This window comes from Herpailurus yagouaroundi, unplaced genomic scaffold, assembly GCF_014898765.1.
Source record: "Herpailurus yagouaroundi ecotype Mexico unplaced genomic scaffold, PumYag 203, whole genome shotgun sequence".
NCBI classification, from domain to species: domain Eukaryota; kingdom Metazoa; phylum Chordata; class Mammalia; order Carnivora; family Felidae; genus Herpailurus; species Herpailurus yagouaroundi.
In genome coordinates this window covers 4,340,436-4,354,985 of record NW_024412434.1, presented here as the reverse complement: position 1 = coordinate 4,354,985, position 14,550 = coordinate 4,340,436, and the positions used below count along the sequence as shown (strand labels likewise).

Sequence of the window (14,550 nt, the reverse complement as noted above, 5' to 3'; positions counted from 1 at the left end):
TGCCCCTTCAGCACACATTTTGAGACTAGTAAATAAATCTCCTTCATACCCCTAGGTGCATTTCAAAATGCTTCTTCTATGCTCTATCTCAGTAAGGTTATTATGCTGTCTTTTTAAAGGTGGGAACTAAGTTTCCTATTGTCCTCTATCTCTCACAGAGATGAGTCTCTGAATTTGAAAGTAACCAGATTTAATGGCATCTGGGTGGCTTAGTTGGCTCAGGTCATGATCTCACAGTCTGTGCGATTGAGCCCTGAGTTGGGCTCTGTGCTGACAGCTCAGAGCCCAGAGTCTGCTTCAGATCCTGTCTCCCTCTCTCTCTGCCTCTCCCCCACTCATTCTCTCTCTCTCTCTCTTATGTTTAAATAAACATTTAAAAATTAAAAAAAATTAAAAATAAAAAAATAAAGTAACCAGAGTTAAACCCCCTGTTTTCAAAGCCAGATGTTATGGTGACTCATCTTTCCAGTGTAGGTCCCCTCTGTTTGTGGTGCCTGGTGTGGGGTCTGCTCCTCTCCATTCTCCATGTTTGTGGTGTTCCCCCCATTTGTAGTTGGTATCACTGGGAGTTTGGTTCCCAACTGTATCACCACCCCTTCTACCCTTTTTGATGTGGCCTTCTCTCCATGATTAACGTGGAAATCCTTTTCTGCCAGTTTCAAGTCACTTTTTTGTGTTGATTGCACTGATGTGGCTGTTATCTATATATGTCCCTGGATGTAGTGAATTTATGATCCTCCTACTCTGCCATCTTCTCAGAGGTCCAACACAAATTAATCTTGTTTGGAAAAAAACTACCTTAGGCATGACTTCATACCAAGAAACATAAGGGAAAGATTAAAAATTAACTAAATAATAATTTAAAATTTCTGTACACAGAAATATCAAAAGCAAAATTAAAAGGCAAACAATAATCTAAGAAACTATTTGTTACAGTGAACAGGTTGTATCCTTATATAAAATACATATAAGTCTGTCTATAAAAATATTTAATGTCCATTTTTAGATTATTTCTTTACCAAAAATGTAGTAAAAGAAGTTAGAAAAATGAATTCCTCCAACAGAAAAAATAGATGGCAAATATTTTTGTACTTGTTAATCAAGTAGGTTTATACTAATAATGAAATAATTTCCATTAAAATGACTTATAAAATACCAAATACTTAAAGTGTATAATATCAGTTGGGAAAAGTGTGAGGAAACAGCTCTCAATATTACAAGTAAATAGGGATAGTGATTAAACATTTTCAGGAAAGCTGTATGAAAATATGTATCAATTATAATAAAAATACACCTATATATATCAGTGACATTGGAAATGTATAGTCCCTTTGACCCATTTCATTTTTTAAATTTAATGTCGATAATAAAAAATATATGTGGCAAATCTATTCTGACAAATCTATTTGTATATTAGCTGAAAATCATCAAATTTCTGTTTTATATATTACTAACTTTACCAGAACTAGGTAATTATTAAATGGTAATGAGTCACATTTTTATATTGTTCACAATTTTAATAGGACTATCTATTGGCACTTCACTATAAATCAAAATGTTAACTGTTGGATTGAGATAGAAACATATTCTGTATTAAAGAGTAAATGACTAGAAGTAAATCTATAATTTTAATTTTTCAAAGTTTTATAAGGAATATATGTTGAAATTTGTCAAATGAACTTCTGGTATTTATGAATTATTTTTTTCTCCTCTTACTTGACATAATATAAAAGACTATTTTCCTAACTTTCAAATATTATACTCTTCCTGGAATTAGAACACAGTAGGTAGATTTCAATAGTTTTTCTATATTTAATTTATTAAAAAGGCTTTTTTTTTTCATCTTGGTAGATCAGGATATGTATGAACCCTCAGACTTTACCCTTGAAGATCTAGAACTTACTATAGGATACAAGGATCAAAGAAAGAAGTGGAGTTTACCAATCTCAAAGATTGAATGGTGGGTATAATATTTTAAAAAGATATTTAAAACTAGTAGTCATAAAATATTTTTTGTTAGCAAATCTTAATTCCTTTAATGTTGACAGATTTTAACTTCAATAATCAAAGACCTGATAAAGACAAAACATAAAAACTTTGGTTTTCTGGACAGATAAAGAAAAAACCTTTTGTTTACATTTTCTTATCAACAGCAGACGAACAATCCAAGAAAACTTTGTCTTTTTAACTGAGAGTAAAGCAGAACTTTAATCTCATACTAGTGTACTTTAAAAATACACTCATTTCATTTTTTTAAATATATGACATTTATTGTCAAATTGGTTTCCATACAACACCCAGTGCTCATCCCAAAAGATGCCCTCTTCAATACCCATCACCAACTCTCCCCTCCCTCCCACCCCCCATCAACCCTCAGTTTGTTCTCAGTTTAAGAGTCTCTTATGCTTTGGCTCTCTCCCACTCTAACCTCTCTCTTATTTTTTTCCTTCCCCTCCCCCATGGGTTTCTGTTAAGTTTCTCAGGATCCACATAAGAGTGAAAACATATAGTATCTGTCTTTCTCTGTATGGCTTATTTCGCTTAGCATCACACTCTCCAGTTCCATCCACGTTGCTACAAAGGGCCAGATTTCATTGTTTCTCATTGCCACATAGTACTCCATTGTGTATATAAACCACAATTCCTTTATCCATTCATCAGTTGATGGACATTTCGGCTCTTTCCATAATTTGGCTATTGTTGAGAGTGCTGCTATGAACATTGGGGTACAAGTGCCCCTATGCATCAGTACTCCTGTATCCCTTGGGTAAATTCCTAGCAGTGCTATTGCTGGGTCATAGGGTAGGTCTATTTTTAATTTTCTGAGGAACCTCCACACTGTTTTCCAGAGTGGCGGCACGAATTTGCATTTCCACCAACAGGGCGAGAGGGTTCCCGTTTCTCCACATCCTCTCCAGCATCTATAGTCACCTGATTTGTTCATTTTGGCCACTCTGACTGGAGTGAGGTGATATCTGAGTGTGGTTTTGATTTGTATTTCCCTGATGAGGAGCAACGTGGGCATCTTTTCATGTGCCTGTTGGCCATCTGGATGTCTTCTTTAGAGAAGTGTCTATTTGTGTTTTCGGCCCATTTCTTCACTCGGTTATTTGTTTTTCAGGTGTGGAGTTTGGTGAGCTCTTTACAGATTTTGGATACTAGCCCTTTGTCCCATATGTCATTTGCAAATATCTTGTCCCATTCCGTTGGTTGCCTTTTAGTTTTGTTGGTTGTTTCCTTTGCTGGGCAGAAGCTTTTTATCTTCATAAGGTCCCAGTAATTCACTTTTGCTTTAAATTCCCTTGCCTTTGGGGATGTGTCGAGTAAGAGATTGCTGCGGCTGAGGTCAGAGAGGTCTTTTCCTGCTTTCTCCTCTAGGGTTTTGATGGTTTCCTGTCTCACATTCAGGTCCTTTATCCATTTGGAGTTTATTTTTGTGAATGGTGTGAGAAAGTGGTCTAGTTTCAATCTTCTGCATGTTGCCGTCCAGTTCTCCCAGCACCGTTTGTTAAAGAGACTGTCTTTTTTCCATTGGATGTTCTTTCCTGCTTTGTCAAAGATGAGTTGGCCATACGTTTGTGGGTCTAGTTCTGGGGTTTCTATTCTATTCCATTGGTCTATGTGTCTGTTTTTGTGCCAATACCATGCTGTCTTGATGATGACAGCTTTGTAGTAGAGGCTAAAGTCTGGGATCGTGATGCCTCCTGCTTTGGTCTTCTTCTTCAAAATTACTTTGGCTATTCGGGGCCTTTTGTGGTTCCATATGAATTTTAGGATTGCTTGTTCTAGTTTCGAGAAGAATGCTGGTGCAATTTTGATTGGGAATGCATTGAATGTGTAGATAGCTTTGGGTAGTATTGACATTTTGACAATATTTATTCTTCCAATCCATGAGCACGGAATGTTTTTCCATTTCTTTATATCTTCTTCAGTTTCCTTCATAAGCTTTCTATAGTTTTCAGCATACAGATCTTTTACATCTTTGGTTAGATTTATTCCTAGGTATTTTATGCTTCTTGGTGCAATTGTGAATGGGATCAGTTTCTTTATTTGTCTTTCTGTTGCTTCATTATTAGTGTATAAGAATGCAACTGATTTCTGTACATTGATTTTGTATCCTGCAACTTTGCTGAATTCATGGATCAGTTCTAGCAGACTTTTGGTGGAGTCTATCGGATTTTCCATGTATAATATCATGTCATCTGCAAAAAGTGAAAGCTTGACTTCATCTTTGCCAATTTTGATGTCTTTGATTTCCTTTTGTTGTATGATTGCTGATGCTAGCACTTCCAACACTATGTTAAACAACAGCGGAGACAGTGGACATCCCTGTTGTGTTCCTGATCTCAGGGAAAAAGCTCTCAGTTTTTACCCATTGAGGATGATGTTAGCTGTGGGCTTTACATAAATGGCTTTTATGATGTTCAAGTATGTTTATTCTATCCCGACATTCTCGAGGGTTTTTGTTAAGAAAGGATGATGAATTTGTCAAATGCTTTCTCTGCATCGATTGACAGGATCAATTGGTTCTTATCTTTTCTTTTATTAATGTGATGTATTACATTGATTGATTTGCCAATGTTGAACCAGCCCTGCATCCCAGGAATGAATCCCACTTGATCATGGTGAATAATTCTTTTTATATGCTGTTGAATTCTATTGGCTAGTATCTTATTGAGAATTTTTGCATCCATATTCATCAGGGATATTGGCCTGAAGTTCTCTTTTTTTACTGGGTCTCTTTCTGGTTTAAGAATCAAAGTAATACTGGCTTCATAGAATGAGTCTGGAAGTTTTCCTTCCCTTTCTATGTTTTGGAATAGCTTGAGAAGGATAGGCATTATCTCTGCTTTAAATGTCTGGTAGAATTCCCCAGGGAAGCCATCTGGTCCTGGACTCTTATTTGTTGGGAGATTTTTGATAACTGATTCAATTTCTTCGCTGATTTTGGGTCTGTTCAAGCCTTCTATTTCCTCCTGATTGAGTTTTGGAAGTGTTGGGTGTTTAGGAATTTGTCCATTTCTTCTAGGTTGTCCAGTTTGTTGGCATATAGTTTTTCATAGTATTCCCTGATAATTGCTTGTATCTATGAGGGATTGGTTGTAATAATTCCATTTTCATTCGTGATTTTATCTATTTGGATCATCTCCCTTTTCTTTTTGAGAAGCCTGGCTAGAGGTTTGTCAATTTTGTTTATTTTTTCAAACAACTAACTCTTGGTTTCATTGATCTGCTCTACAGTTTTTTTTTTTAGATTCTATATTGTTCATTTCTGCTCTGATATTTATTATTTCTCTTCTTCTGCTGGGTTTAGGTTGTCAGTGCTATTCTGCTTCTATTTCCTTTAGGTGTTCTGTTAGATTTTGTATTTGGGATTTTTCTTGTTTCTTGAGATAGGCCTGGATTGCAATGTATTTTCCTCTCAGGACTGCCTTCACTGCATCCCAAAGCATTTGGATTGTTGTATTTTCATTTTCGTTTGTTTCCATATATTTTTTAATTTCTTCTCTAATTGCCTGGTTGACCCACTCATTCTTTAGTAGGGTGTTCTTTAACCTCCCTGCTTTTGGAGGTTTTCCAGACTTTTCCCTGTGGTTGTGTTCAAGCTTAATAGCATTGTGGTCTGAAAGTATTCATGGTATGATCTCAATTCTTGTACACTTATGAAGGGCTGTTTTGTGACCCAGTATATGATCTATCTTGGAGAATGTTCCATGTGCACTCGAAAAGAAAGTATATTCTATTTCTTTGGGATGCGGAATTCTAAATATATCTGTCAAGTCCATCTGATCCAATGTATCATTCAGGGCCCTGTTTCTTTATTGACCGTGTGTCTAGATGATCTATCCATTGTTGTAAGTGGGATGTTAAAGACCCTTGCAATTACCACATTCTTATCAGTAAGGTTGCTTATGTTTGTGAATAATTGTTTTATATATTTGGGAGCTCCCATATTCGGCACATAGACATTTATAGTTGTTAGCTCTTCCTGATGGATAGACCCTGTAATTATTATATAATGCCCTTATTCATCTCTTGTTACAGCTTCTAATTTAAAGTCTAGTTTGTCTGATATAAGTAGATATAAGTATGGCTACTCCAGCTCTCTTTTGACATCCAGTAGCATGATAGATAGTTCTCCACCCCCTCACTTTCAATCTGAAGGTGTCCTCAGGTCTAAAATGAGTCTCTTATAGACAGCAAATAGATGGGTCTTGTTTTTTTATCCATTCTGATACCCTGTGTCTTTTGGTTGGTGCATTTAGTCCATTTACATTCAATGTTATTATAGAATGATATGAGTTTAGAGTCATTGTGATGTATGTAGGTTTCATGCTTGTAGCGATGTCTGGTACTTTATCTCACAGGATCCCCCTTAGTATCTCTTGTAGGGCTGGTTTAGTGGTAACAATTTCCTTCAGTTTTTGTTTGTTTGGGAAGACCTTTATCTCTCCTTCTATTCTAAATGACAGATTTGCTGGATAAAGGATTCTCGGCTGCATATTTTTTCTGTTCATCACATTGAAGATTTCCCGCCATTCCTTTCAGGCTGCCAAGTTTCAGTAGAGAGATCGGTCATGAGTCTTATTGGTCTCCCTTTATATTTTAGAGCACGTTATCCCTACCTGCTTTCAGAATTTTCTCTTTATCCTTGTATTTTGCCAGTTTCACTATGATATGTCATGCAGAAGATCGGTTCAAGTTACATCTGAAGGGAGTTCCTTGTGCCTCTTGGATTTCAATGTCTTTTTCCTTCCCCAGATCAGGGAAGTTCTCAGCTATTATTTCTTCAAGTACGCCTTCAGCAACTTTCCCTCTCTCTCTTCCTCCTCTGGAATACCAATTATGCGTATATTATTTCTCTTTAGTGCATCACTTAGTTCTCTAATTTTCCCCTCATACTCCTGGATTTTTTTTATCTCTCTTTTTCTCAGCTTCCTCTTTTTCCATAATTTTATCTTCTAGTTCACCTATTCTCTCCTCTGCCTCTTCAATCCGAGCTGTGGTTGTCTCCATTTTATTTTGCAGTTCATTGATAGCATTTTTTAGCTCCTCCTGGCTGTTCCTTAGTCCCTTGATCTCTGTAGCAATAGTTTCTCTGCTGTCCTCTATACTGTTTTCAAGCCCAGCGATTAATTTAATTTTATGACTATTATTCTAAATTCACTTTCTGTTATATTGTTTAAATCCTTTTTGATCAGTTTGTTAGCTGTTGTTATTTCCTGAAGATTCTTTTGAGGGGAATTCTTCTGTTTCCTCATTTTTGGATAGTCCCTGGAGTGGTGCGGAACTGCAGGGCACTTCCCCTGTGCTGTGTTGAATAACTTGCATTGGTGGAGGGGCCACAGTCAGACCTGATGTCTACCCCCAGCCCACCGCTGGGGCCACAGTCAGACTGGTGTGTACCTTCTCTTCCCCTCTCCTAGGAGTGGGATTCACTGTGGGGTCACATGGCCGTCTGGGCTACTTGCACAGTGCCAGGCTTGTGGTGCTGGGGATCTGGCATATTAGCTGGGTGGATCGGCAAGGTGCACAGGGGCTGGAGGGGCAGGCTCAGCTCGCTTTTCGTTTTGTGATATGCTTTGGGAGTGGCCCTGTGTTACTGGGAGGGAGTCAGACCTGCCGCCGGAGGGATTGATACGCAGAAGCACAGCATTGGGTGACATAAATCACTTGACAATTTGAAAACATATCTAAAATATGATCAGCTTGAAAAAAAAATATATATATACACACACACATATATACATATACATACATATATATACGTATATGTATATATACATATATGCATATATACATATACGTATATATACATACATATATATACATATATATGTGTGTATGTGTATATATATACTCATGTATATATATTTTACATAATCTGTACATCCAATGTGGGGCTTGAACTCCAACTATGAGATCGAGAGTTACATGCACTACTGACTAAGACAACCAGAAGCTCTAAATGTGATCAGCTTAATTTATGGTTTTATTATTGAATTTTTCTTTAAGTTGAATATTTAAAACATTAATTGCCAAAATTGAAGTTCTACAGAACTAGTAAATGTTGTAAAGCTATTTGTACCATTTATTACTTCTTGTAGTCTTTAATATTCTAATTATTATACTATATTTCTTAAATCTATTGACCAAGAAATCCTATCCTTTTTTTCATCTTGGAATAGAGTTTCAGGGAATACTAGTTTAGAAAACACTTTTCTAGGAATTTTATACAGAAATGATAATTATTTAATTTCTAAAAGTAAAACATCCATCCATTATTCACATTTCAATTCTTATCAAGTATCATTTAATGCTAAACCATATTGGTTATTATCCAGTAGACCTTATTCAAGATATTGTTTATAGCTTTTTTAAATTTTTCAATATTTGAGTGTAGATAGCAACTGTTATATAATTTAAAGGAAAAAGGAATATTTGTTTTCTTCAGTAGAAGCAATGCCTTGCTATTGATATTGGTATACAAGATTTTCTACAATTTGTGACATTGGTTTATAATTTTTAAAAAGTTATTTATTTATTTGTTTGTTTGTTTGTTTGCGTGGTTCCTTGCTTGTTGGTTTTCTCTGTTTTCTTCAAACATGGATTAAGGACAGTAGGATATTATTAGAGGATTAGAAAATTTCTATTTCAATTTTTTGCTTAGTATAATAAAAAATTGAATTTATCTCTAAACTTCTTATGAACCAAATAAAATCCAGGTATTATAGATTGTTTCTGTTATTTTTATTTTAAATATAGAAAGTTTTAAGAATTAATATAATGAACACTTGCATGTCTCTGTCCCACTTAATAAATATAATAAATCTAAAATATTGAATTTCCCTCTTCATTCTTCTCAGATTATTGCCTCTCATTCTGAATTAGATGGCTATTAGTCCCATTTATTTCTTTATATTTTTGCTAAATATGTTTACATCTCTAAAGAATTTATTGTTTATATGATTAAATGGTAGATGCCATATGCTTTTTTCTTTTTTTTTTTTTCAACATTTATTTATTTTTGGGACAGAGAGAGACAGAGCATGAATGGGGGAGGGGCAGAGAGAGAGGGAGACACAGAATCGGAAACAGGCTCCAGGCTCTGAGCCATCAGCCCAGAGCCTGACGCGGGGCTCGAACTCACGGACCGCAAGATCGTGACCTGGCTGAAGTCGGACGCTTAACCGACTGCGCCACCCAGGCGCCCCGTCATATGCTTTTTTCTTTAGCAAATTGCCCTTTTGGTTCAACAGTTGTAAGATTAATCACTGTTGATAATTTTAAATTTCATTTATTTATTTTTATTGTATATTGGTCTGGTTTTTGTTTTTTATTATTATTATGATTTTATTTTATTTTATTTTATTTTATTTTATTTTATTTTATATTTAAGTGTATTACAAATTTTGCCCATTCTCCTGTGGATATTTGGACTATTTATGTTAGGGGAGGTCTACCATATTCTTATGAAAGATAATTCAGAGGTAGTGTTCAAAAGTACAAATGCTGCAGATAGACTTCCTGTTTTTATGCCTACCTATGTCACTTACTGTGTAAATTAGTTAGTCTCTCCATGAACCTAGTTTCTTCATGTATTAAATATGACTAGTCATAGTGTCCACATTATAAGGTTATTGTGGGATTTAGGTGAAGAGTGCATAAACTCCATAAAATTATCTGCTATTATTATTTGCTATATATGGTGAGAATTTTTCTACTATATTGTTGTAGTATATAAACACATTTTTTTTTTGCATTTTGTTTGCTTGTTTTTTTTAGTTTCAGGTTTTTATTTAAATTCCAGTTAGTTAACACACAGTACAGAATTAGTTTCAGGTATACAGTTTAGTGATTCATCACTTACATACAATACCCAGTGCTCATCACAACCAATGCCCCTCATAATTCCCATTACTGATTTAACCAATCCCCCGACACCCTCCCCTCCAGTAACCCTCAGTTTGTTCTCTATAGTTAAGAGTCTGTTTTATAGTTTTCCTCTCTCTTTTTTCCCCACTATGTTCAGCTGTTTGTTCTTAAATTTCACATATCAGTGAAATCTTATGGAATTTGTCTTTCTCTGACTGACTTATTTTGTTTCACAGTATAGTCTGCCTCCATCCCCATCATTGCAAATGTCAGATTTCATTCTTTTTTAGGGCTAATATACCACTGTGTATACATACATGTCTACTTTATTCGTTTATCAGTCAATGGACATTTGGGCTCCTTCCATAATTTGACTATTGTTGATAATGCTATTGTGAACACTGGGGTGCATGTATCCCTTCAAATCACTATTTTTGTACCCTTTGGGTAAATATGTAGTATTACAATTGATGGATGGTAAGAAGTTCCATTTTTAACAATTTGAGGAACTTCATACTCTTTTCCAGAGTGGCTGTACCAGTTTGCATTCCCACATACAGTGTAAGAGGATTCCTTTAATCTTCACATCGTCACCAATATCTGTTCTTTCATGTGTTGTTAATTTTAGCCATTCTGACAAGTGAGATATGATATCTCATTGTAGTTTTGATTTGTATTTCCGTGATTGAGTATCTTCATGTTTCTGTTAGCCATATGGATGTCTTCTTTGGAAAAATGTCTATTCATGTATTCTGCCTGTTTTTTTAACTGGGTTATTTGTTTTTTGGTGTTTTTATAAGTTCTTTGTAGATTTTGGATACTAACCCTTTATTAGATATGTCATTTACAAATATCTTTTCCCATTCTAAATGTTGCCTTTTAAGTTTGTTGATTGTTTATTTCCCTGCACAGAAGTTTATTTGTTTGTTTGTTTATTTTGATAAATTCTGGAAGGTTCCTGTTTGCTTTTGTTTCCCTTGCCTCAGGAGATGTATCTAGTAAGAAGTTGTTATGCTGATGTCAAACAGTTTGCTGCCTGTGTTCTCCTCTAGGATTTTGATGGTATCCTGTGTTACATTTATGCCTTTCATCCATTTTGAATTTATTTTTGTGTTTGGTTTAAGGAAGTAGTCCAGTTTCCTTCTTTTGCATGTTGCTGTCCAGTTTTCCCAAGACCATTTGTTGAAGAGACTGTCTTTTTCCATTAGAAATTCATTCCTGCTTTGTTGAATATTAGTTGACCCTATAGGTGTATGTCCATTTATGGGTTTCCTATTCTGTTCCATTGATCTATGTGGTGTGTGTGTGTGTGCGTGTTTGTGTGTGTGTGTGTGTGTGTGCCAGTACCATGCTGTCTTTGTTTTTCTTGAATGTTTATTATTTTTGAAGAAGAGAGACAGAGCGTGAGCAGGGGAGGAGCAGAGAGAAAGGGAGACAAAGAATCCAAAGTGGGCTCCAGGCTCTGAGCTGTCACCACAGAGACTGATGCGGGGCTCGAACTCACAAACCATGAGATCGTGACCTGAGCCTAAGTTGGATGGTTAACTGACTGAACCACCCAGACACCCCTATGCTGTCTTGATCACTACAGCTTTGTAATATAACCTGAAGTCTGGAATTGTGATGCCTCTAGCTTTGATTTTCTTTTTCAAAATTCCTTTGACTATTCAGGGTCCTTTGTGGTTGCATACAACGTTTGGATTGTTGGTTCTAGCTCTGTGAAGAATGTTGGTATTATTTTGATAGGGATTGCGTTAAACGTATGGATTACTTTGGGTAGTATAGACATTTTAACAATATTTGTTCTTCCAATTCATGAGCTTTGAATGTTTTTCCATTTCTTTCTGTTATCTTCAATTTCTTTCATAAGTCTTCTACAGTTTTCAGAGTATAGGTATATCACCTCTTAGGTTATGTTTATTCCTAGGTGTTTTATGGTTTTGGTACAATTGTAAATGGGATCAATTCCTTGAATTGTCTTTCTGCTGATTCATTATTGGTGTATAGAAATGCCACAGATTTCTGTACATTGACTTTGTATCCTGTGACATTATTGATTTCGTGTGTCAGTTCTAGCAACTTTTGTGGTGGAGTCTTTTCAATTTCTACATAGAATATCATGTCATCTGCAAATAGTGAAAGTTTGACTCCTTCCTTGCTAATTTGGATGCCTTATATTTCTTTTTGTTGTCTGATTTCTGAGGTTACAACTTCCAGTACTGTTAAAGAACAATGGTGAGAATGAGCATCCAGTCTTATTTCTAACCATATGGGAAAAGCTATCAGTTTTTCTGTTTGAGATGATATTAGCCATGGATCTTTCACATATGGTCTTTATTATGTTAAGTTATGTTTCCTCTGTGCTTTCTTTGTTGAGAGGTCTAATCAAGGCTGGATGCTATATTTTGTCAAATGTTTTTTCTGCATCTATTGAGAGTATCATGATTCTTATCCTTTCTTTTATTATTTTGGTTGTACCACGTTGATTGATTTGCAGATATTGAACCACCCCTGTAGCCGGTGAATAAATGCCTCTTGATCATGGTAAATAATTCTTTTAATGTACTGTTGGATTTGATTTGTTAGTATTTTCTTTAGAATTTTTGCATCTATGTTCATCAGGGATATTGGCCTGCAGTACTTTTTTTAAAAAATGTTTATTTTTCACAGAGAGAGAGAGACACACACAGCATGAGCAGGAGAGGGGCAGAGAGAGAGGGAGACACAGAATCTGAGCAGGCTCCAGGCTCTGAGCTGTCAGCACAGAGCCTGACACAGGGCTCGAACTCACAGGCCATGAGATCATGACCTGAGCCGAAGTCGGATGCTTAACTGACTGAGCCACCCAGGCGCCCCTGTAATATTCTTTTTTAGTGGGGTCTTTGTCTGGTTTTGGAATTAAAATAATACTGACTTCATAGAATGAGTTTGAAAATTTTCCTTCCATTTCTATTTTTTTGCAACAATTTAAGAATAATAGATTTAAACTCGTCTTTAAATATTGATAGAGAGAGAGAGAGGGAAGATGGCGGCGTAGGAGGACGATGGGCTCACCGCGCGTCCTGCTGATCACTTAGATTCCACCTACACATGCCTAAATAACCCAGAAAACCACCAGAGGATTAGCAGAACAGAGTCGCCGGAGCCAAGCGCAGACGAGAGGCCCACAGAAGAGGGTAGGAAGGGCGGCAAGGCGGTGCGTGCTCCACGGACTAGCGGGAGGGAGCCGGGGCAGAGGGGCGGCTCGCCGGCCAAGCAGAGCCCCCGAGTCTGGCTTGCAAAGAGCGGAGGGGCCTGACGGACTGTGTTCCGACAGCAAGCGCAACTTAGCGTCTGGGAGGTCATAAGTTAACAGCTCTGCTCAGAAAGCGGGAAGGCTGGAGGACAAAGGGAAGGAGAGCTGCTGAGCCCCCAGACGACAGAGCTCAGTTTGGTGGGGAACAAAGGCACTCGCCAGCGCCATCTCCCCCGCCCATCCCCCAGCCAAAATCCCACAGAGAACCAGTTCCTGCCAGGGAACTTGCTCGCTCCGCGCAAACACCCAACTCTGCGCTTCTGCGGAGCCAAACGTCCGGCAGCGGATCTGACTCCCTCCTGCTGCCACAGGGCCCCTCCTGAAGTGGATCACCTAAGGAGAAGCAAGATAAGCCTGCCCCTCCTACCCCCGAGCACCTTGCCTACCCACCCCAGCTAAGACGCCAGATCCCCAGCATCACAAGCCTGGCAGTGTGCAAGTAGCCTACACAGGCCACCCCACCCCACAGTGAATCCCGCCCCTAGGAGAGGGGAAGAGAAGGGACGCACCAGTCTGACTGTGGACACAGCAGTGGGCTGGGGGCAGACATCAGGTCTGACTGTGGCTCCGCCCACCAACTCCAGTTATACACCACAGCACAGGGGAAGTGCCCTCCAGGTCCTCACCACGCCAGGGACTAACCAAAATGACCAAGCGGAAGAATTCCCCTCAGAAGAATCTCCAGGAAATAACAATAGCTAATGAGCTGATCAAAAAGGATTTAAATAATATAACAGAAAGTGAATTTAGAATAATAGTCATAAAATTAATCGCTGGGCTTGAAAACAGTATAGCTGACAGCAGAGAATCTCTTGCTACAGAGATCAAGGGACTAAGGAACAGTCACGAGGAGCTGAAAAATGCTTTAAACGAAATGCATAACAAAATGGAAACCACCACGGCTCGGATGAAGAGGCAGAGGAGAGAATAGGTGAACTAGAAGATAAAGTTATGGAAAAAGAGGAAGCTGAGAAAAAGAGAGATAAAAAAATCCAGGAGTATGAGGGGAAAATTAGAGAACTAAGTGATACACTAAAAAGAAATAATATATGCATAATTGGTATCCCAGAGGAGGAAGAGAGAGGGAAAGGTGCTGAAGGGGTACTTGAAGAAATTATAGCTGAGCACTTCCCTGACCTGGGGAAGGAAAAAGGCATTGAAATCCAAGAGGCACAGAGAACTCCCTTCAGACGTAACTTGAATCGATCTTCTGCACGACATATCATAGTGAAACTGGCAAAATACAAGGATAAAGAGAAAATTCTGAAAGCAGCAAGGGATAAACGTGCCCTCACATATAAAGGGAGACCTATAAGACTCGTGACTGATCTCTCTTTTGAAACTTGGCAGGCCAGAAAGAATTGGCACGAGATTTTCAG

At 37.5% G+C, this 14,550-nt stretch overlaps 1 protein-coding gene across 3 annotated transcripts in view; it reads left to right on the top strand.

Annotated features, from left to right (window-relative positions):
- Positions 1-1,839: 1,839 nt before the first annotated feature.
- The window catches only part of LOC121014632 (coiled-coil domain-containing protein 7-like), an 85,355-nt gene continuing 72,644 nt past the window's right edge, over positions 1,840-14,550 (top strand). For all 3 annotated transcript variants that reach the window (XM_040451027.1, XM_040451028.1, XM_040451026.1), the window contains exon 1: positions 1,840-1,960. In XM_040451027.1, the coding sequence (XP_040306961.1) occupies positions 1,860-1,960 (101 nt within the window). In that variant the 5' untranslated portion in view covers positions 1,840-1,859. The remainder of the gene's footprint in view (positions 1,961-14,550) is intronic.